General features: G+C 40.3%; 2 protein-coding genes across 2 annotated transcripts in view; both read right to left on the bottom strand.

Annotated features, from left to right (window-relative positions):
* Positions 1–8,610: 8,610 nt before the first annotated feature.
* Positions 8,611–10,526, bottom strand: ARMCX5 (armadillo repeat containing X-linked 5). Its single transcript, XM_053657537.1, has one exon. The coding sequence runs from the start codon at positions 10,404–10,406 to the stop codon at positions 8,919–8,921; it is 1,488 nt and encodes a 495-aa protein (XP_053513512.1). The 5' UTR covers positions 10,407–10,526; the 3' UTR covers positions 8,611–8,918.
* Positions 10,527–21,424: 10,898 nt separating this feature from the next.
* Positions 21,425–26,830, bottom strand: part of LOC119046096 (nuclear RNA export factor 2-like) — a 40,438-nt gene continuing 35,032 nt past the window's right edge. The window contains 2 exon segments of the mRNA XM_053657471.1: positions 21,425–21,442; positions 21,683–21,743. Coding sequence (XP_053513446.1) covers positions 21,425–21,442; positions 21,683–21,743 — 79 coding nt within the window.

Here is a 26,830-nt window from a genome sequence, read left to right on the forward strand (position 1 = left end):
CACTGACTCAGACTCTGAAGCCCTCAGATATCTTTGAAGTGTTACCTACTGTTTGATCCTTGCTGCCCTGTACTCCTGTGCATTACAACCCAATAAAAGGCTATGGAGCAGGGCGCTCGGGGCCTTTTTCTCCTCGGAGAAACTGGCCGTGGCTGGCCTTTGTTTCCCTTGAGAAACTGGCCACAGCCCACTCCTCCTCCCCAAACAGATCCAGCATGTATTGGTCATTATTCATTCACTTGGGAATGAATATTGCCATGTCCATGGCACTTGGCAGGACTCACAAAGAAGTACCTCCCACAGAAAAGGAAATAAAAGCATACAAAAGAGCAAACAAATTGGAGAACTTCAAACAAAACTGTCATTGTTTGCAGATGACACAGACTCCACCAGAAAGCTGCTAAATCTCATAAATAAATTTGGCAAAACAGTGGGATACAAACTCAGTATCCAGAAACAAAAGCATTTTTGTACACCAACAATAAAATATCAGAATGGAAATCTGGGAAAAATCCACTTTGATTTAGCAAAAACAACAACGATAACAATAAAAATCCTAGGAATAAACTTATTCAAGGAGGTAAAGAACCTGTGGTCAGAAATCTATACAACACTGAAAAAAGAAATTAAGGAAGAAACAAACAAATGGAAACATATACCATGTTCATGGATTGGAAAAATTTACATCATCAAAATGTAGATATTGGCCCTGGCTGGTGTAGCTCAGTGGATTGAGCACGGGCCTGTGAACCAGACAATCGTGGTTCGATTCCCAGTCAGGGCACATGCCAGGGTTGCAGACAGGTTCCCTGCAGGCCAGTTCCCAGCAGGGGACGCACGAAAGGCAACCATACATTGATGCTTCTCTCCCTCTCTCCTTCCCTTCCCCTCTAAAGATAAATAAATAAAATCTTTAAAAAAAAAAGATGTGCGTTTTAAAAAATAAAAAAAAATGTAGATATTAACCAAATCAATTTACAGATTCGATGCAATACCTATTAAGGTACCAATGGTATATTTCACAGATATAGAACAAACACTTCTAAAATATTTATGGAACCATAAATAACCCTGTATAACTGAAGCAATTTGAAGAAAGAAGAACAAAGTAGAAGGGATCACAATACTTGATATCAAACTGTATTACAAGCCAACAGTGATCAAAGTAGCCTAGTACTGGCATAAGAACAGACACATGAACCAATGGAACAGAATAGAGAGCCCCCCAAAACCCCCCAAGTCTCTACAGTCAATTAATATTTGACAAAGAGGGGAGGAGTATGAAATGGAGTAAAAATAGCTTCTTCAAGAAATGGTGTTGGGACAACGGGACAGCTACATGCCAAAAAAAAAAAAAAAAAAAAAAAAAAAAAAACCTCAATCACCAACTTACACTATACAAAAAAATAAATTCAGGGGGGATAAAATATTTAAATATAAGTCAAAACACCAGAGAAGTATTTCAAGAGAACATAGGCAGGAAAACCGCAGATATTCCATGCAGGAATATTTTCACTGGTATGTCCCCTAGAGCAAGGGACAGAAGGGAAAAAATAAACCAATGGGATCTCATCAAAATAAAATGTTTCTGTATGGCTAAAAAAACAGCATTAAAATGAAAAGAGAACCAAACGTATGGGAAAACATATTTGCCAATGATAACTCAGACAAAAGTTTGATCTCCAAGATACACAAAGAATTCACATGACTCCACTCTAAGAAGACATGCGACCCAATAAAAAAAATGGCAAAGGACTTGTACAGACACTTCTCCAAGGAAGACATCTAGAAGGTCCAGAGACATATGAAAAAAATGCTCAGTATCACTAGTCATCAGAAAGATGGAAATTAAAACCACAGTGCTGTACCACTTCACACTGGGGAGAAAGACCATCAGAAATAAAGCAACAAACAACAAGTGTTAGAGAGGTTGTGAAGAAAAGGGAATACTAGTGCATTTTTTGTGTGATTGGAGACTGGTGCAACCACTATGGAAAACAGTATGGAATTTCCTCAGAAAACTAAAAATGGAACTGCCTTTTCACAGAGTAATTCCACTGCCAGGATTATATCCTATGAACCCTGAAACACCAATCAAAAAGAACCTATGCACCCCAATGTTTATAGCAGCACAATTTACAATAGCCAAGGGCTGGAAGCAACCTCCATGCCCACTAGCAAATTAATGGATAAAAACAATGGTACATATACACAATGGAATTCTATACAGCAGAAAGAAAGAAGGAGCTCCTACCCTTTGCAACAGCTTGGATGGAACTGGAGAGTATTATGTTAAGTGAAATAAGCCAGATGGTGAGGGGCAAATACCATATGATCTCACCTTTAAGTGGAACCTAATCAACAAAACAAACAAGCAAGTAAAATGTAACCAGAGACATTGAAATTAAGAACAAACTGACGGAAACCAGAGAGGTTAGGTGAGGGATAATGGGGGGAAAGTGTGAAAGCTTTACAGGAACAACTATAAAGGAGACATGGAGAATAATGAGGTAGGGTTGGAAACAGGTCAAGGAGATGTGGATGGCCGGGGTTGTGGGGATGGGTGGGGGAAAAAGGCCAAAAACTGTACTTGAACAATGATAAAATTTAAAAGTATAAAAAGACCCCCACAAATACACCTGCCTGGGAATCAGCACCATAAAGGGCATAATCTGCTTCTAGGAAAAGTGGGAAGTGTTTGAAGTGGGGCTAGAGTGGAATAAATGAGTGGCATCATTCCCCCTCTGACCATTCCCCCACAGACAGTGCCACAACCCAGCAAAAAGGGCTGCTCTGCTCTGGCAAGTACCTAAGACTCTGCCCCTAACAACATAACAGGTGTGCCGAGACAAAAAAATATGGCGCAAATGTTAGAACAGATCGAAGCTCCAGAAAAACAAGTAGGCAATGAGGAGTGTCCCATGCAGAGTTCAAAATACTAGTAGTCAGGATGCCCACAAAAATGATTCAATTTGGTCACAAAATGAAGGAACAAATGAAAGATATACAGAGTGAAATAAAGGAAAAGATACAGGGAACCAATAGTGAAGGGAAGGAAACTGGGACTGAAACCAATGATTTGAAACAAAATGAAGAAATAAATATCCAACCAGAACAGAATGAATAAGAATTCAAAAAAAGTGAGGAGAGGTTGAGGAACTTCCAGGACAACTTTAAACATTCCAACAACTAAATTATAGGGGTGCCAGAAGGAGAAGAGGAAGAGCAAGAAATTGAAAACCTAATTGAATAAACAATGAAGAAAAACTTTCCCAACCTGGTGAATGCAATAGACTTCCAGGAAGTCCAGGAAGCCCAGGAAGTCCCAAAGAAATTGGACCCAAGAAGAAAAACACCAAGGTACATCATAATTACATTAGCCAAGATTAAAGATAAGAAGAGAATCTTAAAACTAGCAAGAGGAAAGGAGGCAGTTACCTACAAAGAAGTGCCCATGAGACGATCAGCTGATTTCTCAAAAGAAAGCATAAAGGCAAGGAGGAGTGCACAAAGCAACAAACAAATGTTGGAGAGGTTGTGGAGAAAAGGGAACCCTAGTTCACTGTTGGTGGGATTGCAGACTGGTTCAACCACTATGGAAAACAGTATGGAATTTTCTCAGAAAACTAAAAATGAAACTCTTGACCCAACAAGTCCACTGCTAGGATTATATCCTAAGAACCCCGAAACACTGATACAGAATAACCTATGCACCCCAATGTTCATAGCAGCACAATTTTCAATAGCTGAGTGCTGGAAGCAGCCTAGGTGCCCATCAGTAAATGAATGGATAAAAAAACTGTGGTACATTTACACAGTGGAATTCTATGCAGCAGAAAGGAGGAAGATGCTCCTACACTTCACAATGGCATGGATGGAACTGGAAGGCATTATGCTAAGCAAAATAAGCCAGGTGGTGAAAGACAAATACCATATGGTCTCACCTTTGACAGGAACCTAATCAACAAAACAAGCAAAATATAACCCAAGACACTGAAATAGAGAACAGGCTGGCAGTGACCAGAGGGGAGAGGGGAGGGAGTTTCAGGGAGAAAGGGGAAGAATTTACAGGAACAAGTATAAAGGACACATGGACAAAAACTAACAGGGGTGGAAATGGGAGGGAGGTGGGGTGCACTGGGGTGGTGGGCTGGGATGGGAGTAAAAGACAGAAAACTGTACTTGAACAATAGTTAAATTTAAAAAAATACAAAAAATAGTAAACCAAAACAAAAAATTGTATTGTTTTGCCTGTTACATAGTGAGGGGCAGAGCCTTAGGTGTTCAGCCGGGTGGGGTAACCCACTTTGCTGTGCTGTGATGCTGTATGTGGGGCAGGAGTCTGAGAAGGAACAATGGCACTTGCTCCACTCTCTGTTGGATTTCAGTCCTTTCTGCCACTTCCCCCAAGCAAATTGGTCCCTTCTGGTGCTGATTCCCTGGGGTGCGTGGGTTTATGTATGTTGTAGGACCCTGTGAGTCACCCCAACAAACTCTCCTGTAGGCTGGAAGTCTCTCCTGGCATCTCAACCCCCACAAGTGTTTTCAATCAGTGTTTTGAGGCTTTATTTCCCTGTGCTGGAACCCCAGGTTGTGCAGTCTGTCTTGCTCTCCAGTTTCGCCTGGTTTATCTGCACGGGAATATGGGACGACCTGGTCTGCCAGGTGCCGTGTGCCCCTCTGCCCCTCTGCCCCTCTAAAATCTGCTGCCTTGCTTGGTCCACCAGCTGCTGCCTCATGAGCCTGGGGTCCACCAACCACTGCTTTGTAGTAACCCCTCTCTGCCTGAACACCTGACTTTGCCCCTCCTACTGGTCTATATGAATGTGTGTACTTTGACTCTTAGGTTGTTGGACTTCCCTACAGTTCAATTTTCTGTTGGTACTGGTTGTATTTTGTTTCTAAATTGTTGTCCTTATTTTGGTTGTGTGAGGAGGCACAGTGTGTCTATCTATGCCTCGATCTTGGCTGAAAGTCCCAATGTAGCTATGGCCTCCGGCCTTCTGCAGCTACAGTTAAGCGCTCCTACAGCCGCCCACCCATACCCCACTTCCACTGACACAAGCCTCTCCTTAACAAAATTTCTAACCTAAGGGGTGTGGTGGGTAATGTGTGGAGGGGGAAACTGGGGGGAAATGGAGGACATCTGTAATAGTATTAACAATAAAAAAAAGACTCCAAGGCATTGTATAAAGACACAAATGCTAAAATACAGGAACAAAACAAACAAACAAACAAAAAAAAAAAAACAAAACTCTGGAAATGTAGAAGAAGCTATTAATTACAACATGTGGCCAGGAAGATAAGGGTGTCAGAGAAGATTTCAAAAACTACCTGGCTTTTTAGTGGGGCTTAAAATAATGAATTAGTTTTCCTATTGGCAAGAAAAGGGTTGTAAAGGCATTGAAGCATTGGTGAACAGCATGAGAAAACACACAAAAGTAGGAAAAGTACATGAAATAGTTCAGTGTGTCTTAAATATATGAGGTCTGTCTGGAAAAAATCTAACTATTGTTAACATAACAAGAATGGTTTGCACAATATCGATGTAACCGGGCAGCCAACAAGAGTGAACTGGAATGTGCATGTGTCAACAATGATGACTTCACTGTACTAGTCAGTGGGGGCTGTAGATGCTGTTGAGTGAGCATGTGTAGTGTGTGGCCACCACATCCAAAATGACTGAGTGAGAAGAGCAACGAATCTGCATCAAATTTTGTGGTAAGCCTTAACATTTCTCTGTGGAGATTATTAACATGATTTAGAAGGCTATAGCTATGGTAAACTGGTGATGGATGGCTTCATCACCACATCACACTTGCTCATGCATCATGTCTCATGCAGAGTTTTTTGGCAAAACATCAAATCACCCAGGTGACTCAGGCCCCCTACAGCCCAGATTTGGCCCCCTGCGACTGGCTTTTCCAAAACTAAAAGCAGCTTTGAAAGGGGAGAGATTTTAGACCTTCGATGGGATTCAGGAAAATATGACAGGGCAGCTGATGCTGATTGGGAGAACTGTGTGAGGCCCCAAGGTGCCTACTTTGTCCAATTTACAATTTTTCTTTTCTCCTGTATCTTCTTCAATAAATGCCTCTATTTTTCATATTACATGGCTGGATACCTTCTGGACAGAACTTGCAGATCACTTACTGACATATAATGGGAAAAAATGGAAAGGTGCTGAGGGGTATAGAATTTGAAAGCCTTGTTAGGGAATTTGGTGATATTTTATAGATGAATTTACACTGAAAGTCCCTCTTTTAATATTCAGGGCATAGTAGAGGGTGAGTGGGTGCTTACTGCCCAGCTGTACTGAAAGATTACTTGCAAGATGAGAAATCCACACTGATTTTTACCCCCAGGTAGCAACATTTTAAGACAAGTAATGTCTTGATTAGCCCTGATACTACATGGCTTTGCCTCAATTATTTTACCAGGAAAGGAGATGAAACAGAGATTAAGTTTTTACTTCAAGCACACTCCAAGAACAATTTGGTAAATGGCTCTGTCTCCCATAATTCCCACCCAAAAGAGAACATCAGTTTTGCTTTGATAAAAATACTCCACACAGCCATACTCCACACTCACCCTTCACTTTAGCCAATGGAAAATTCTATAGCCATGAAGTGATTAAGTGTGTGCTCCATAGGGTATTTGAGACAGAATATTCCACAGGGTCTAGTCCAGTTGTATTGTGAAGATTCCCAACTCTGAAAGCAGTACCCAAAGCTGGAATTCCAGGTTATGGGAGTTCTTTGCATTAAAAAGAAAGTTATAAAGAACCTCAAAAATCATCTAAGTTGCAATTGCCCATTGCAAAAAGCCTATCTGTTTTTTTCAACCTTAATGCCCAAGTGTGGCTGGCTGGCATTCATTTGAACTCCTATATGTATGAAATATAAGTTCAAATTTGACCTGAATAGAAATTAAACTAGGGACAACTCTGAATGGTGTGATTCAGTGGATTGCACATTGTCCTGCAAACTGAAAGGCTGCCAGTCCTATTCCCAGGTCAGGAGATACACTTGGGTTGAGGGCCAGGTCCCTGGTTGGGGGCATGCAAGAGGCAACTGATTGATGTTTCTCTAACACATCAATGTTTCTCTCTCTCTCTCTTTCCCCTTCCTTCCTCTCTAAAACTAAATAAATAAAATCTTAAGGAAAGAAATTAAACTAGGGATAGCTACTGCAACTAGGGGTACATGGCATCTTGTTGAGATTTCTCAGTTTAAGCCTTCCCTCTGATACATATAAAAAGTTGAGAGAGAAGGTTCAGTAGGAAGACCAGTATTTATACACTGATCCTAATATCTGTATCTCCAAATTCTGTATAGAAGAGAAGAGAAGAGAACAGCAAAGGAAGCAGAGGTTATGAAGAAGCAGAGGTGACCCCAGATCTCAATCTATACTCTGGCATTCTATGCTACAACCTCCAAGCCAGAACCCAACTTTAGTTAAGTATGAACAGGAGGAGCTGAGGTAGCAGACAACATGGCTTCAGCTCTGTAAACTGTACAAATGAACAGATAGGATAGTGGGATTAGGGGAACTAATTTCTTCCTAACCACACACTCCTAAAGGACTTTGGTGTCTCATGACTGTCTCCCAGATTTGAACTCTGAAATTAGAAACCGACCCCAAAGAAAAAAACCCAAAGCACCCCAAAACATTGAGACTGAATGGTATGCTATTAAACAACGAATGGGTCAAGAATGAAATTAGGGAAGAAATCAAAACATTTCTGGAAACAAATGAAAATGATCTCACAACAACCCAAAACTTATGGGACACAGCAAAGGCAGTCCTGAGAGGGAAGTTTATAGCAATACAGGCCTACCTAAAGAAAATAGAAACATTTCAAACAAACAGCCTAACCCTACGCCTGCAAGAACTCGAGGAACAACAACAAAGACAGCCCAGATTTGAACTCTGACTGAAAGGGATTATTAAAACAGGGACTGCTATCAAAGATAGGTGCATATCACCAAGTCCAAAGGATTGGCCAGCAAACAAAAGCAAGGATAAGAGTAAAGTCACCAAGGCAGAACAAATGAGATATCCATGAAGCAGTTTTTGTAGCTGGTGCCCAGAAATACTGTCCTCTGAGGCCCAGGACTACAAGGGTAAGGAGTCTCAGATGAAGTAGTAAACCTGGTACCTCTCGATGGCTTACCTGGAATTTGAGGGCATAGTGGAGCTGTTGTTTCACAACCACACTTCCAATGCTTTGCTGAATGGGGGTGAGAATCAGGAATCCTATTGGGGTTTAAAGATTTTAAGGTATCCTGATGAGACATCCTATGTCAAAGGCTCAGCACAAGTTCTGGGACTGACTGAAATAAAACCATCTGTGTTCGCTTTCTCCTAAGTCAGTGTCTTCATCCCTTTCCTCAGATCTGTCCAGATGTCAGCCAGTAGCACAATCATATCATCTTGTGTACAGAGTGATTCTATTCTTTGAACATGAAACTGAAGGGTCTGTCAATGTAAACTTGTTTTGTTTGTGTTCCCCTACACACACACACAGTGCTGTTTATTATCTTTGTACTGGTTGTGCTTTATTCTTCTGACTAGACTTCGACTGAAGAGCTAGGACAATGTTTTCACCAGTTTTATCATGCGACTTTATTATGTAAAAGAAGTCTCAAATGAATACACTTACATCAATATAAAAAGCACATAAGTATAACTTACCCAGGATGAACAGTTTCATTATTGGGTCATGTTACAAAAGTATTGAAAATATTTCAATTTATATAGCACAACAAAAATTAAACATTCAAGCTCTCAAGATCATTTGGTATCCATAAAATTGTCTCCTTCAGTCAACAAAAATAACATAAATACTGAACTTATACATCAGTTTCATACTATGACACCAAAAAATTCAAGGCTTTGTGAGAATACTTGGCTATTCAGAGTTTGAGTATTAATCGTATAACTTTATCTCTCACCTCAGGATCACTGTGCTCTGCTAAGTCTTGGAGTTTTTGACCAAACTCTTTTGCTTCCTGGAATATCGAAATAAGTTCATATTTAGTGAACTCTTCCTTGGTAAATAGCTTTACCTTCTTTTTGAATTGGAAGTTTATATTCTCAAAAATTTCAATGATATTAAGAATATTGGCTTTTGACTCATTTTTGTTAAAGGGTGCAACCAATGATGACAGTACTTTGGCACTGATCAATTCTCTTGTATTGGCTTGATTTTTAGACAAGCGCAAAAACACTTTTAAAACATAAAACTTGGTTTTGACACTCCCCTTATTTAACAAGGTGAGGAAATCTGGAATATAACTGGCAATCATATGGTGATTTTCAAATTTCACACTTAAATGCTCCAACAATTTTAGTCCAGCAAGTTGCACATGGGAGTTCAAAGGATAAGAGATTATGTCTTTACAAACTTGATTTATGTATGACTCTTCTGTTTTTAGTTCTTCAGAAGACTCAGAGTTGTCATCTACCTTAGCTCTAGGGTGGTCTTTAATATTGGGATTATTGACCAAGTTTTCAATCATAACAGTAATACCTACATCATGAACTATATCTTGGGTAAATGGGTAAGCAGGACTGATGCCCATTATCATCTTTGCTATTTCATGAATGAAAGGATCCTTAGTTAACTTAAGTAGGGCAACAAGTTTATCAAACTCTTTAGGCTCTAAAGTGAAGACACGTGATTTGCAGCGGCAGGCTTTTGGATTGGGACCATACTTTTCCCTATACCTAATCTGTTCTTTGATCTCAGCTAAGGTCTGGAAGTAAGGTCCATTATAAGGTGGAATCTTTGTCAGAGGCCGAATCCCCAGAGGAGTTTCAATCAAGGTCTCAACCAGAGTCCAATTCCCTTCTGGAGGTAATAACCGCTCCCCTCCCTGTACTGGGACTAGGACACTATACCTGGCCCTGGACCATGCTGCTACTTTTTGCTTTATAGTAAGTTCTGGTTTGGGTGTGGGCTTGGACTTTTCCTGGATCTTAGGTGGAGGCTTATAAACTTGATAAGGGGTCTCTTCTTCAGGCCAGAACCAGGATCCTAAACTAGGCTCTTCTCCAGTCCAGAACCAAGAGCAGATATTTTCTTCATCTTCATCATTGGACTCAATTATAATACCAGCTCTGTCCCCAGCTCTGAACTTGATGCTGACTTCTCTCCTTCTCTGGGGCTTGGATCCAATATTGGCCTTATCATCATCTTTAGAAAATGACCTGATATTAGCTTCCTTTCCATCATCATCACCACTGACTTCATACTTGATCACAGCACTGCTCCTAGATGTAGACATGGCCTTTGAATTGTTTTGGGGCACTATACCAGGTTCTGCCAGGGGTTTTGCCTTAGTTTCAGCCATGACTCTAGCCTTAGTCTTGGCTTCCATCTTGTTCACTTCCCTTGCCATAGCCGTGCTCTCATTATAAGTCACATGGTCTCATTATAGGTTTGTGTCCTGGCCACTGCTCCATCACCAGCCCTGGCCTGAGTCACTGGTCCTGTTTTTCGTTTTGCCTCAGCCACTGCCTTGGTGTGGATTTTAGCCTTGGCTGTGGTGTTGGCAAGACCACTGATTCCAGTTTTCAAGCCAGAACCAGCCTCTTCCCTTCCCTTGACTTGTCCTCAGAGCCATTCATAATCCAAAATAAAGTTAAGGCCAATTTATATACCCTCAACCACCTCACAATCTTGAGCAAAGGTCTGTCCCAGGTTGGTATTTTCATACAAAATCTAGTAGTCACTCAACCCCTTTTCAAACTATGGGCTCTGCCAGTGATATAAACAAGGTACAGAGAAAGCTCACTCAGGGAAACAAAGAATGGCTGGGTGCCTGAGCTCAGTCCTGTGGAGGGTGGTGGTCTTCAGCCACTCCAAAGCCACCAGATCTGCCGCTGAAGTTGGACCTATGGGTGGAGGAAGGAAATGAGGCTTTGAGTCTCTTCCAATTTTTTTCTCATTTTTATTAGCACAGAGAGACAGGAGCGTATAGAAACTCAGTGCTAAATGAGAGAGGTAAATAATTAGCAATTTCCCTCTTAAATTCACAGTCCCTTCAACTGCAGGTGCTACTAATCTTCTTTCAAGACACAAAATAGGAGTATGGAGATTGGGAAAGCTGGATGGGAAAAAGAGAGCCCGGGAAATACCTAGACTGGCTCTTTACCCATACTGGACCCAAGAACATCTCCACTACTTCATCCTACAGGATTACTGAGGAAGTTTCCATACCAACCTGCACCGATCTGGAGTAATTGATCTTTTTCTCCTTTCCTTGCTTTCAATGATGATAAGTTCTACAGAAGATCTAAGGACAAATAAACAAACAGGAGGTTATGGAAACTGATCTCTTGGTAGGCAGACCTTGGTCCCTGTTCCCTGTATTTATAGTTTTTATAGTGTTTCCTTCCTTTTGGTTCCTTCCCCACCTTGCCCTACTTCAGGGATTCTTGTCCTCTACCTTGCTGTCCAGCATTTTCCTCTTCAGCAATTGCCCTGGTATTTCTCTAGTTCAGAACTGGGCTAAAGTGAAGCATATGGATAGGAAAATCAGTGGGAAGCGAGAAAAGCAAATGTTACCCTTCTCTACCCCCAATGTTGATGAAGACTCTCAACTAAATCTGCAGTGGACCCAACAGGGGTTAGGGAACTGGCAAAACAGAAGGGATATAACTCTCTAGTTTCAATCACCCCCTGCCCCACTACCATCATACCAATCTTAACAGACATAGGGTACCTTTCTCTTCACCTTTTCCTAGCTTCAAGTTGGGTTACCATTTATAATCCTTCACAACAACTGAGAGTTACACAGACTTAGAGAACACACAGAGATTGACAAATACAGAGATAAATAAGCAGAAACACAGGAAACAATTAAGATTGAGTCCTTGGTAGAGAGAGCAGCACTTAGGAGACTGACCCCTTCTGGGTACAGGTACTTGTGTGCCAAAATTTTCTAATTCCCCTTTTTCCTCTCTCTCCCAAATCTCCAATTTCATCTACTGCATTCCCAAAATCTGACAATTCCCCTGCAGAGATTACTCAAACATCCCTGCACAATAGCAGTGGTGTCAATAGGGATGAAATGCTCAGCCATAGAACTTGGCTGGGAAATCAATGAAAAGTATTATTTCTAAATTTCATCTAAGTTCTTATGTGTCCTCTCCCAAAGTCTATCATATTCGGCAACACGATGGAAGTAAAAAGCAACTGTTTGGAAAGCAAACAGAATGGAGATCTGGAGTTTCCCCTGGACCACTACCTGCTTTAGTCTTATCCATCTACCACCTTCAAGCGCCGCCCACTATACAAAAATTTCTTTATCCCATCCCTTTGAGGTCTTCTGCCCCCTACTGATCCTTACAGAAGAGTGGAGTACGGCAAATTTAGGAACAGGCCTACATGTAGAAATGCATAATACACACGCCAATACCAAAAGAAACGACAGTGGGAGAGACTTGGTTATTAGTGATCAGACTAGCAACCAGGGCATGAAACCCTTTTCTAATTCAGGGCCTTGATTATCAAACACAGCCTGTTTTTACACTCTCTCCCTTACATGGCTCCCCAAACAACTGTTCTTACCCACAGCAGTAGCCCTTTCTCCTGTTATATAATCTACCATTTCTCTGCTAGAAGCCGCTGTTATATTCCTTTCCATTCTCAAACATGGTCGGAGGTGGGCCAAGGATCTGGAAATCACACTAGCAAGAGACATTTTAACTTTGGCGTCGCGTGCCACGCAAATTACCGTCGTTCCTCTCTCTCACCGCCCGCACCTCATGATCAGGTCACATAATCCCACATTCATCTCCAATATCCATATCCACACTCCCAAACCATCCCCGCATTCTCACTGACCTGCTTTACCCGGATCAGGGGCAGTTTTCTCATTTCCTTGCTTCAAGGGGTGCCATACCCTACAGAAAGAGGGACGGACTGTCAGATGGACACAAGGACACGAAACAATGGCAGCGGCGACTGCGTTTGGGGGGATTGGCCCCATATCTGGGACAAGATACCTGTTTTATCAGATAAAGCGCCGTAATTGCTAAACAACAGTTACTTTTGAGTATTCCCTTGTCCTTCCCATTCCGAGTTCCTCAAGGACCTGCTTTCAGTGACTGAATTAACAGTTACGTCTTCCTCTGCAGATTCTGCCTTGCCACTTCCCCAATACCAAAATCAACTGAAGGAGGAGCTAGTGTAGTATAAACAGACTCTGTCAGAAGCGGACTGATACCAACCTTTGCAGAATGTCACTTCTGTCCGTGAGTTCCGTCCCGCCCACCCTCGCTGTTTCTGGTATTGGAATGGGCAGGGACGGGGTCACCATATAGAGAAAGCAGCGCCGGACGAAGAGAAGCAGGCTTACATCAAAGTGTCTAGGTGTTATTTTCTTTCTTTTAGGAGCTCCTTCCCCCCCCCCCCCCCCCCAAGTCTACATCTCCCCCAACTTCCCGAACTGAAATGTTTCCGGATTTCGGGCTGTGACGTCAGGGAATCAGCTCTGGTTGGACTAGGACGACGGATACTGAAGTGTCGTATTTCCACTTTTATGTCACCAAAGCCCCGTATTTACAAATTAACATATCAAAGCTCTAGGCCTACTGAAATGCAAGGGTTGGAGGAGGGGACCGATATGAGAAGGTTGGGAGAGAGGCTGAAGACTAAGAGAGGAGATTAAACTCTAACCTATTTTAAAAACTGAGTGTCCGCTCTATGAGAGAAACCTTTCCAAGTACTCAATTTTCTACAGGAAATGGGGCGGGACGTCTGAAAGCTGCTCTGGACTGATTTGTTGATCAATATAAAATCCCTTAACCTTTCCTTGTTCTTCCCTATTGCCCGCCAGATTTCCTACACCGAAACAGTCAAGGTAAAGGAGGGATAAGGATATGGAGAAAGCAGAAATGGAAGAGAGATTATGAATACCAAACTACCCTTGTGTGTACATGTTAATTTTCTTACGACTTGCCTCCCCTCCTGATGGCCATGGTATTTTCTGCATCTAAATTTGTAGGGGCCTGAGCATGGACATGAGAAAAACAATTCTCTACTCATGGAAGAGGATTAATTGTCAAATATATTTGTGCCCGTAAACCATCTCCACATTCCCATATCACATAGTTTACTTGTCACCTGCAGTGGGGGATGAAGTAGAACAGAGGTAAGCAGCCTCTAAAGAAGGGATTAAATGCCAAGCTATCCCATTATCCCATTGTGAGCCCCTTCTAGGCCTGACCCACTACATTTCTTGTACAAAAAGTCAGATGGATAGAGGAAGTATCAGGAAAGCAGGCAGAGAGAAGAAAGGCAATTTAAGGCCAGACCACCCTGCAGGTTCTGGGGCAGCCCTCCTCAGTTTTTCTTTCACTTGTTCAGGGGGCCACAGAGGGGAGGAAAACAGGAGGGGGCTGCCATGGAGACCTCACCATTTTCTCCTTTTCTATAGGAGGACAGACCTAGACTTTTCAAATGATAGGGAACAATTCACTGCTCTGTGCCTAGAGTCATTCTGCCACACTGCTTTCCCCTCCTGATTCAAAATGGTTACACACTTTGCCATTTTACAGTTTCCACAGGTTTCCAAGAAAGAGAACCTTTCCCTGTCAGGTCCCACACCAGGTCATACAATCCTCCCTCTGTGTGGCAAAGTGTCAGGCACTGAGTGGGCTGAGTTCTGGCTCCTCTTACACTGTCTTCCTTAACAAAAAGGGACACTACCCATGCATGCACTTCTCAAATCAGATCCTAGCTGCTCTCCTGACTCCTCCTTTTCTCTCACCAACCACATCTTGCCTAATGAATGCATACATTCTCCCTGAATATGTAAAAAATTTTGACTTTCCATTCTGAGCAGTGGCAGGAGAGTATGAATGAGACTCTAAGTTTCATGAAGGAAGGGCCCTTTGCTCAGTATTATCACTGTTTCCTCAAAGCTACACATAGAAGACAAAGTAGTCAATCAGTAGTTGAAGGAAGTGAGGGATCTTTGAGTCATAAGAATTCCATGGCATCTTTTATCAGCTGCAGATCAATGCTTATCTACAGATGAGTCTTTGTCTTTTTTAAAAGATTTTATTTATTTATTTTTAGAGAGAGGGAAAAGGAGGGAGAAAGAGAGGAAGAGAAAGATCAATGTGTGATTGCCTCTCACATGGCCCCAACTTGGGGGCCTGGCCTGCAACCCAGGCATGTGCACCGACTGGGAATCTAACTAGCAGCCCTTTGGTTCACAGCCCGCACTCAATCAATCCACTGAGATACACCAGCCAGCAAGTCTTTGTCTTTGATGTGTGTGACACCAGGACTTAGCCTAGAGTCTGTCATGTAAAAGATGCCCTCCATATAATTTTTCAATGGAAGAAGGATGAAAGAATTTAAGAAATATTTTGAATAGAAACCTGGGGTATCTTAATATCTCATATTGTAATGAATATTTGGGGGATATATATAATTTGGAGTTTATATTAGTGATTCATTAGTTTTTCTTTTTCTGTATTTTAAAAGATGTATTTATTTATTAATTTTTAGACAGAGGGGAAGGGAGGGAGAAAGAGGGAAAGAAACATCAATGTGTGGTTGCCTCTCATGAGCCCCCTTCTGGGGACTTGGCCCACAACCCAGGCATGTGCCCTGACTGGGAATCAAACCAGTGACCCTTTGGTTTGCAGACTGGCATTCAATCCACTGAGCCACACTAGCCAAGGCTAGCTAGTTAGTGTTTTTCTGTATTTTATTCATGCTTAAATATATGCCTTACTAAGCTTCCTAATATAAAGAAAAAAACCAATGACCAACAATCCAATAGAAAAATAGGCAAATATATGAACATTGTTCATAAAAAATAAATCAATGTTTCTTAAATGTATGAGGAAATGTTTCATCTCACTGGTAATAACAGAAGTGCAAATTATAAATACAATGATACATTTTCTCGTCTATTGATTGGCAAAGAACAAAACAATTGAAAGCAAATAGCATTGCAGAAGAGGCGGAAAAACTGACATTCTTATACATTGTCGGTGGAAGCATAAATTGTCACTCTCTCTTCGAAGGTAATTTGGCAATATTTATCAAAATACAAATGCACAAAGCCATTAACCAGAGATTGTATTATAAGAATGTATCTTAAAGTTATAGTGGTACATTGCAAAATGCTGTGTGTAAAGATATTCACTACAGAATTGTTTAACAGTGAAAGATTGGGAAGATTCTAAATAATTATCAATAGGGGCAGATTAAATTAATTATGGTATATCTCCATATCTCATGCAACATGCAGCTGTTAAAAATATATATGTATGCATGTGTATATATTCATGTGTATATACATACATGTACATATATATGTATATATATAACTTCAAAAGACATCATTAACTGAAGAAGGCAAGGTGCATAACAATCTTTTCATTGACTTAATAATACTTTGTTACATGCATCCATATAGTGAATATCTCTGTCTATATCAACAAGTAGTAACTGGTAATAGGTCTTGCCTTTTTTGGAGAGTAACCTATTGGCAGTCAAAGATAGGAAGGAGACGTGGAGACATAGTTGTATGAACTTTTATGCTTTTTGAATTTTCAAACCCGTGATTGTATTAACTATTCAAAATAAATTTCAATTTAAATAAAATATGCCTTAGAATCAGAGTAAATTGAAAACATTTATCCCACATGTTTTTAGAAACACTCCAGAAAGGATCAGACCATTTCCCAGCCCACCAGACTGTTCATGACCCAGTCAGGCCAGTTTTTTAACCCACTGGACTGCTCATGACTCATGGCTTAATTGAAACTTTCTCCCACTTCCTGCAATAGACACCTAGCACCAAACACAATGGCCGGTGGTCAGACTGACCCTTCTGTACCTGGGAACAGCCAGACCCTTTCTTTACCTAACCCATTGTCCTGGCTCACATCCTGGAATCTTGTGACACTTGCCTAGAATAACAAGAGACTAACCACACCCCTGTCCCCTCACAAGCCCCGCACTTTTTCTTCTAAAAACTCCATTCCTGCCTTCCCCTGGAACTGCAGTCAATCCTGACTCAGCCTGCCTGTAGGTGTAGCATCAAATAAAGTCACTTAGATCAGATCATTCGGTTCCTCCCACCTCTATTTCTCATGCCTTTCTTACGGCTCCAACTTTACAGGCCTACACATCTGGACTCTAAGCTGGGCCACCATGTTAGTAAAAGACAATGAGAGAGGCCCTTTGGTTGGTTTACAAATATTTCCAATTCCTAGAAATGGCATTAATGAGTGTAGATGGCTTATACTCTAGATTTGAAGGGCAAGCTTCCAAGAGTCCCTTAACTTCACATTTCTCCTATGCGATTCATTATTTAGTTTACTAGGTAAGTTCATAATACATTTTGTACTACTGCTACTATTAAAGATAATTTTGCTTTACATTCAGGAGATTATATCTGAACCCATACAGTGGTATGATGTAAAACAGCACTCTTTTTAAAAAATACTGAATTTATTGGGGTGACATTTGTTAATAAAATTATGTTGCTTTTAGGTGTACATTTCTATAATATATCATCTACATACTGTTGTTCACCACCTGAAGTAATCTACTTCCATCTCTCAATTCTCATAAAACATCCAAAGAATAGAAATGCCATTGACAAAAATAATTATGGAAGATATGATTTCTATTTCTTAGGTATCTTTATTATTTTGGGTAAGCCCTAGATTTTTTTTGGAGGAAACAGAGAGTAGTGAGATGGTTCTCATGACCATACTCTTTTCAATTGAATTTACTGGGGTGACATTGGTTAATAAAATTATACAGGTTTTAAATGTACCATTCTGTAATATATCACCCCAAGTCAAGTCTCCTTCCATCATCATTTATCCCTACTTTAACCATTTCTACTTCCCCCACATACCTTTCTCTCTGGTAATTACCATACTCATGACCATACTCTTAATTCATTTGTTGCTTTATAAATGTTCTTTGTACTGTAAATGATTCGGCTTCTTTTCTACTGCAATTTTTTCTATTAAAACTGTTGGGAATGTCAGTTTTCCCCATTCTTTAACTTACTTTGTATTACTTAAGTTATATATGTTCAGGAAGAAAAAGTAGTAATCAGAAGGAAATGAAAAAAAGGTATTGCATATGCTAACATTTTAGTATGTATCCTTCTAGGCTTTTATCAATGTGAGTGTGCATATGTGTGTACACATTCATATTCATAAAGTAGATTTCATTATAATCAGTTATCTTTCTTGCAGCATAAAATATGCTGTTATTTCTCCTATTTAAAAAATGTAGTCTCTTGACCCCTTTCTGCAAAAGCTTCTACCTCTTTCATTTTTTGTTTCAACTATTTTTGTTTGTTTACTTGTATTATATTCTAATTTGTTTTAAAAATGTCTTAGGGTGTGTTCCAGGTGAGATGGAGGCATAGGTAGATATGCTTCATGTCTTCACACAACCAAAATAAGGAAATAACCAATTTAAAAATGAAAACAACCAGAACTGCCAGAAAATCGAACTGTATGGAATTTTGAAAACAAAGGAATTAAATAAGAAATACTCATCCAGACTGGTAGGAGGGGTGGAGATGGGTAGCCAGGGTGGATAGGACAAGTGGCAAGGTGGAAGCTGGTGGACAGGGTGGGTGATGGTGGTCCCACATTCCCTTGTTGATAAACTGGGAGAAACTAATGGGGAGTGAGACAGACCATGTAACCCAGGGTTCCACCGTGGGCACGATAAGGACTCAGAACCTCTGGATGTAAAAACCTGTGGGAGAAATTGCCAGTATCTTGAAAGCAGGGTGAGAGCCAAGCCACCAGCATCATTCCCTCCATGACCACTCCTCCATACACAGCACCACAATGCAGCAAAGTGGGTTGCCCTGCCCTGACCAGTACCTAGGGCTCCTCCCCTTACAACATAACAGGCCTGCCGAGACAAAGAAATGGCACACAAAGAGGTAGCCAACCTATCAGATACGGAGTGCAAAATACTGGTAATCAGGATGCTCACAGAAATGACTGAGTACAACTGCAAAATAAAGAAAGAACTGAAGGCTATACAAAGTGAAATAAAGCAAAATATACAGGGAATCATCAGAGAAGGGAAGAAAACCAGGACTCAAATAAATGATGTGGAACAAAACAAAGAAATAAACATTCAAACGGAAAAGAATGAAGAAACAAGAATTCAAAAAAATGAGGAGAGGCTTAGGACAACTTTAAATGTTCCAACATCTGAATCATAGGGGTACTAGAAGGAGAAGAGGAAGAGCAAATTGAAAATTTAATTGAAACAATAATGAAAAAAAAAAAAACCTCCCCAGTTTGGTGAAGGAAATAGGCATATAAGTCCAGAGAGCTCAGAGAGTCCCAAAGAAGTTGGACCCAAAGTCAAAGTGGCAAGATACATCATAATTAAATTACACAAGGTTATAGATGAGGAGAGAATCTTAAAAGCAGCAAGAGAAAAGAAGAAAGTTACCTACAAAAGAATCCTCATAAGCCTATTGAGTAATTTCTCAAAAGAAACCTTACAGGCAAGGAACAGCTGGAAAGAAGTATTCAAAGTCATGAAAAGCAAGGACCTACATCCAAGATTACTCTATCCAGAACAGTTATCATTTAGAATGGAAGGGCAGGTAAAGTGCTTCCAAGATAAGGTAAAGTTAAAGGACTTCATCATCACCAAGCAATTATAGTATGAAATGTTGAAGGGACTTATCTAAGAGAAAGAAAATCAAAAGTATAAACAGTAAAACAACATACTCATAAGTATCAATAACTGACCTAAAAAAACCAAAAATAAACTAAGCAAACAACTACAACAGGAAAAGAATCACAGAAATGGAGATCACATGGGGGTTACAGTTGGGAGGGAGAGAGGAGAATGGGGGAAAAGGTACAGGGAATAAGATGTATATTTGGCAGGTACAAAATAGACGGAGATTTAAGAATAATATAGGAAATGGAGAAGCCAAAGAACTTATATGTATGACCCATGGATATGAACTAAGGGGAAGAATGCTGGTGGGAATGAGGGTACTGGGTGGAAGGGGATAAAGGGGAGAAAAAAGAATGGGACAACTGTAATAGCATAATCAATAAAATATACTTAAAAATAAAAATGTCTTGGAAGATTTTAGTGACATAGGAAAGATTCCAAAGAAATGATGCCAAGTGAAAAACATATCCTCTGAAACAGTGTTATTCAGATGATAAGTTATATAAGGAAAGAGTATTGCAAAGAAAAGCAAAAGTCAGCAGTGGTGATTGTGTTCATGATTTGGATTGTGAGGGAGTTTTTTCCTCTGTGGTATTATACTCTTCAGTATTTTTCATATTTCTACAGTAAGTATATTAGGGTCATGAAAAATAAAGTATCTTTTTTTAAAGGACTCCGCTGTGGGGTTTTAAACATTATGGTAAAATATCAACAACATATATTTTATCATTTTAACCGTTTTAAAGTGTACAATGCAGTCTCATTAAGTATATTCACAATGTTGTATAACCATCATCATTATCTAGATTCAGAAATTATTTAGAAACCCCAAACTCTTAAGCATTCAATCTCATTTTCCCCCCACCTGGGCCCTGGCAACCACATATCTGCCATCACTGCCAGAATAGGTAAACCAATTCTGGATATTTCATACAAATGACTTTTTTCACTCAGTAAACTATTCTCAGGGTTCAACCACATTTTAGTGTTTTGTTTTTTTTTTTTACTGTGGAAAAAGCCACATTACATAAACTTACCCTTTTGACCATTTTAAGTGAACAATTCAGTGCATTCAGTACAATCAAATTTTGTACAACTATAACTACCTAGTTCAGGAACACTTTCAAAACCCCCAAAGGAGACCTTATATCCATTAAGCAGTCATGTTGTTTCCCCTTTGCTCCTGCCCCTGGTAAACACTAATCTACTTTCTACATCTATCAATCTTCATATTCTGAATGTGTCATATAAATGGAATCATACAATATGGAATCATACAATATGGAATCATACAATATGAGATTATACAATATGTGATGAGTCACACTGATAAGAAGCCACACTGTCTCCAAAGGCCAACCTTGGAAGCAGCATATGTCCCTTCTTAACTGAATTTATTGACAAACTACCTATAGAGTCAAGTCTGGCATAACTGCTAGGGAATGCCAAGGTGAATGGCAGTGTTGAGGATGGAGAGGGAAGGGGCTTTCAGTCCTGCACCCACTGGCTCATGGTAGGATAGGGGAAGAGCAATCCAAGACACATAACATACAATGTGTAACATCATTCTTTATTATGAAAAAACCCTCAGCCATCGTGAATAGAGAAAATAAACAGAACAAATGACCTTCAGGTGGTTATGTTACCTGACTTATAAGGTAACTTCAGCTTCTTGGTCAGCCAGGCCTCCAGCCCCAGTCATGGGTATGGCTTAGGCTGGAGAAAACAGAAAAGAGAACAATGGGGATGAAGACAAAGATGACATCCTAGGGCTCTTTTTAAAGGATTTGTTTGAAGGCCTGTTCTGGGATCATGCTCTTCATCTGCAGGGGAGGAGCTGAGATGTCAGAAGAGCCAGTTCCCTGAGTTTCATTCCAGGGCACCAGGTTCCACTTTCTTGGTCTTCCCATAGGCCCAGAAACATCCATCTTAACCCACTTGATACCCAGACCTCACCTTGAGCATAGCGAAGACCTGATCAGCTCTGGTGTTTTTCCACCTGTTGTCCTGAAGGCACCTGGAGTGGGAGAACAAATGATCTCCCCTAGTACCCCAGTGCAGATACACTGACCAGGCAATGCCACCTCTAAGTCTATGTCACTATATCTATGCTGGGACAGATGTGCTAGAAAGAGCACAATGTGTAATGATGAGGAAAGACCTAGTGAAAACCAAAACCTCTGTCACTAGCATTCATGCCCACTAAAATTCAAAACAGAAAAATAGAGCTGTTCAGAAGAACGTGGGAGCTTAATAATGTTTATAAAGATTTTCAAGAAAATAACAAATGGAAACCTAAAATTGCAAATTTTGAGTTATACTTTATTGAGCTACAGTGCACATACACAGCAATTGCCATTTCAAAGTGTGCAATTCAGCAATTTTCAGTATATTACAAGAATGTGCAACCATCACAAGTGTCTAATTCCAAAATATTTTCATGACTTCAAAAAGTTAACTCCTTAAGTGTAAGAGATCACTTCCTGTTCCTTCCTTTTCCCTAGACTTTGGCAATTACAAATTTGTTTTCAGTACCTATGGATTTGCCTATACTGGACATTTCAAGTAAAATGAAATCATACAATATGTGGGTTTTTCTGACTGACTTCTTTCACATACTGTAATGTTTTCAAGGTTCACCTATGTCATGATGTATGTAAGAACTGTGTTCTATTTATGAATTTATAATATCCTGTTATATAAACATACTGTATTTTTATCCATTCACCAGCTAAAAGACATCTGGGTTGCTTCTGAGTGGAATATTACTGGTGTGAACCTTTCTGCACAAGATTTTGCTTGAATGTATTTTTTCATATCCCTTGTCATATACTTAAAAGTGGGATTACTGAGTCATATGGTACCTCTGTGTTTAACATTTTGTGAAACTTTCAAAAAGATTTCCACAACGAATACTCCATTCTGCATTGTACCAGTAATATATGAAAGTTCTGATATCCTCACATCCTCATCTACAATCACCTTCTATTTCACTCAAAAATCATCTTACTGTGTATGAAGTGGTATCTTGTTAAGATTTGCATTACCCTGCCCTGGCTGGTGTAGCTCAGTGGATTGAGCACGGGCCTGCAAACTGAACAACCACTGTTCGATTCCCAGTCAGAACCCCACTGGGTTTCATGCGTACCCCACTGGGTTTCAGGCCAGTTCCCAGTGGGGTATGCATGAAAGGAAACCATACATTAATATTTCTCTCCCTCTCTTGTTCCCCTCCTCTCTAAAGATAAATAAATAAAATCTTTAAAAAAAGATTTGCATTGCCCTAATGACTAATAATGTTGAGTGTATTTTCATGTGTTTGTTGGTCTTCTGCATATCATCTTCAGAGAAATGTCTATTCAAATCATTTCCTCATTTTCAAGTTGAATTGTCTTTCTTAAAAAATATCTTTTAGCCCTGGCTGGTGTAGCTCAGTGGATTGAGCACAGACCTGTGAAGCAAAGGGTCGCTGGTTCGATTCCCAGTCAGGGCACATGCCTGAGCTGCAGGCCAGGTCCCCACTAGGGGACACATGAGAGGCAACCACACACTGATGTTTCTCTCCCTCTCTCCTTCCCCTCCCCTCTCTAAAAATAAAATAAATATTTTAAAAATATATATTTTACTTATTATGCTATTACAGTTGTCTCATTTTCCCCATCTTTAACCCCCTCCACCCTGCACACCCTTCCCACTCACACTCCCTCCCCACCTAGTTCATGTCCATGGCTTGTACATGTATGTTCTTTGGCTTCTACAATTCCCATACTATTCTTAACCTCCCCATCTATCTTCTACCTACCATTTATGCTACCTATTCCCTGCACCTTTTCTCTCATCACCCATTCCCCTTCCCCATAGATAACCCTCCATGTGATCTCCACTTCTGTGATTCTGTTCCTATTCTACTTATTTGCGTAGTTACTTTTTTTAGGTTCAGCTGTTGATAGTTGTTTGTTGTTATTTTACTGTTCATAGTTTTGATCTTCTTTTTCTTAAATAAGTCCCTTTAAATTTTTATATAATAAGGGCTTGCAGATGGTGAAATCCTTTAACTTGATGTTATCTGGGAAGCACTCTATCTGCCTTTCCAGTGTAAATGAAAGTTTTGCTGGATAGAGTAGTCTTCAGTGTAGGTCCTTGCTCTCATGACTTTGAATACTTCTTTCCAGCCTCTTCTTGTCTGTAAGGTTTCTTTTGATAAATCAGGTGATAGTATTATGGGAACTCCTTTGTAGTAACTGTCTCCATTCCTCTTTCTGCTTTTAAGATTCTCTCCATATCTTCAATCTTGGGTAATGTAATTATGATATGCCTTGGTGTGTGCTTCCCTGGGTCCAACTTCTTTGAGACTCTCTGAGCTTCCTGAACTTCCTGGAAGTCTATTTCCTTACCCAGTTTGGGAAAGTTCTCCTTCATTATTTGTTCAAATAAGTTTTCAATTTCTTGCTCTTCCTCTTCTCCTTCTGGCACCCCTTTGATTCAGATGTTGGAATGCTTAAGGCTGTCCTGAAGGTGCCTAAGCCTCTCCTCATTTTTTAAATTCTTATTTCTTTGTTCTGTACCATTTATTTGAGTCCTGGTTTCCTTCCTGTTACTGTTGGTTCACTGTACATTTTCCTTTATTTCACTTTTCATAGCCTTCACGTTTTCCTTTATTTTGTGACCACACTCAATGAATTCTGTGAGCATTCTGAGTACCAGCGTTTTGAACTGTGCATCTGATAGGCTGGCTATCTCTTTGTCATTTAGTTGTATTTTTTCTGGAGCTTTGATCTGTTTTTTCATTTGGGCCATTTTTCTTTTTTTATGTCTTGGCATGCCAATTAAGTAGCTAGGGGCAGAGCCTTAGAAATTCATCAGAGTGGGGCAAACCATGTAGCCTCATTGTGGCACTCTATGTGTGGGGGGGGTCCAAGTGGGAACAATGCCACTTATTCAGCTCTCTGCTGGCTTTAATTCACTTCTGCCCCTACCCACAAGCAATTTGGGTCCATCTGGCACTGATTTCTGGGTGTATGAACTTGTTCACATTCAAGAACCCTGTGGGTCTCTCCAACAAACTCACCTGCGAGGCTGGGAGTTTCTCCCATGGCTGCTATTACCATAGGATTTCTCAGTCAGGGGTTTTGAGGCTTTATTTCCCTGCACTGAAACTGGGTTGTGTGGCCTGTCTTGTTCCCCAGTTGTTCCTCCCCAGTTTATCTGCATGCAAAGGTGGGACCACCTACTCCACCCACCCTACCTTGCAGCGAGACCTCTCTGCCCAGCTTCCTCTCTCTGCCCCTCCTACCAGTCTAGATGAATGATTCTTCTTTAACTCCTTGGTTGTTGGACTTCCATACAGTTTGATTTTCTTTACTTCTGGTTGTTTTTTGTTTTTAAATTTGTTGTTCTTTTGGTTGTGTGAGGCAGCACAGTGTATCTACCTATGCCTCCATCTTGGCCAGAAGTTAGAGTTGTCTTTATTGTTGAATTGTAAGTGTCTGTCAGATATTCTGGAAAAGATACCTTATCACACAGAACATTTGCAATTATTTTCTCCCATTCTGTGGTTGTATTTTCAACTTTTTTTCAAAAAATTATTTTGTTGTTGTTCAATTATAGTTGTCTGCATTCCCCCCCCACTACTTCCCCCAGCCAATTCCACCTCTCTCCCTTGCTTCCACCCTCCCCATTGGTTTTGTCCATGTGTCCTTCATAGTAGTTCCTGAACACCCTTCTCCCCACTGTCCCTTCCATACTCTCCTCTGGCTATTGTTAGATTGCTCTTAATTTCAATGTCTTGGGTTGTATTTTGTGTGCTTTTTTCTTTTGTTGATTATGTTCCAGTTATAGGTGAGATCTTAGGGTATTTGTCCCTCACCACCTGGCTTGTTTCACTTAGCATAATGCTCTCCAGTTCCATCCATGTTGTCGCAAAGGGTAGGAGCTCCTTCTTTCTCTCTGCTGTATAGAATTCCACTGTGTAAATGTACCACAGTTTTTTGATCCACTCATTTACTGATGGGCACTTAGGTTGCTTCCAGCACTTGGCTATTGTAAATTGTGCTGCTATGAACATTGGGGTGCATAGGTTCTTTTGGATTGCTGTTTCAGGGCTCTTAGGATATAATCTCAGCAGTGGAATTGCTGGGTCAAAAGGCAGTTCCATTTTCAGTTTTCTGAGGAAATTCCATACTGTTTTCCACACGGGCTGTACCAGTTTGCATTCCCACCAACAGTGCATGAGGGTTCCCTTTTCTTCACATCATCTCCAACTCTTTTTGTTTGTTGATTTGTTTATGATGGCCATTCTCATTGGTGTGAAGTGGTATCTCATTGTGGTGTTAATTTGCATCTCTCTGATGGCTAATGAGGCTAAATAACTTTCCATATGTCTCTGGACTTTCTGTATGTCCTCCTTGGGGAAGTCTTTTCAGGTCCTCTGCCCATTTTTTTAATTGGGTTGTTTATTTTTGTATTGAGTTTTCTAAGTACTTTATAAGTTTTCAATATTAACTGCTTACCAGATATATCTGTGGATGTGTTCTCCCATTCTGTGGGTTGTCTTTTTATTTTTTTGATGATTTCTTTTGCTGTGCAAAACGTTTTTAGTTTGATGTAGTACCCTTACTTTATTTTTTTTCTGTTTTCTCTGTCCTGGGATATATATCCAAAAAAACCACTGCTAGAAGCAATGTCTGAGATTTTGCTGCCTATGTCTTCTAGGATTTTTATGGTTTTGAGTCTAGCATTTAAATCGTTGATTCATTTTGAATTTATTCTTGTGTGTGGTGTAAGAAGGTGGTCTAGTTTCATTTTCTGTACATTACCTGTCCAATTCCCCCAATACCATTTATTGAATAAACTATCTTTAGCCCATTGTATGTGTTTGCTTCCTCTGTCAAATATTAATTGACTATAAAGGTGTGGGTTTATTTCAGGGCTCTCAATTTTATAACATTGATCGATGAGTCTGTTTTTATGGCATCACCAGGAAGTTTCTCTTACTATGGCCATGTAGTACAGTTTGATAATGGGTAGCATGATTCTTTCCATTTTTTCTTCTTTCTCAGGATCGCTGTTGCCATGTGGGGCCTTCTGTGGTACCATATAAATTTT

The sequence above is a fragment of the Artibeus jamaicensis genome, unplaced genomic scaffold, assembly GCF_021234435.1.
Source record: "Artibeus jamaicensis isolate MK-2021 breed Jamaican fruit bat unplaced genomic scaffold, CSHL_Jam_final scaffold_461, whole genome shotgun sequence".
Lineage (NCBI taxonomy): Eukaryota > Metazoa > Chordata > Mammalia > Chiroptera > Phyllostomidae > Artibeus > Artibeus jamaicensis.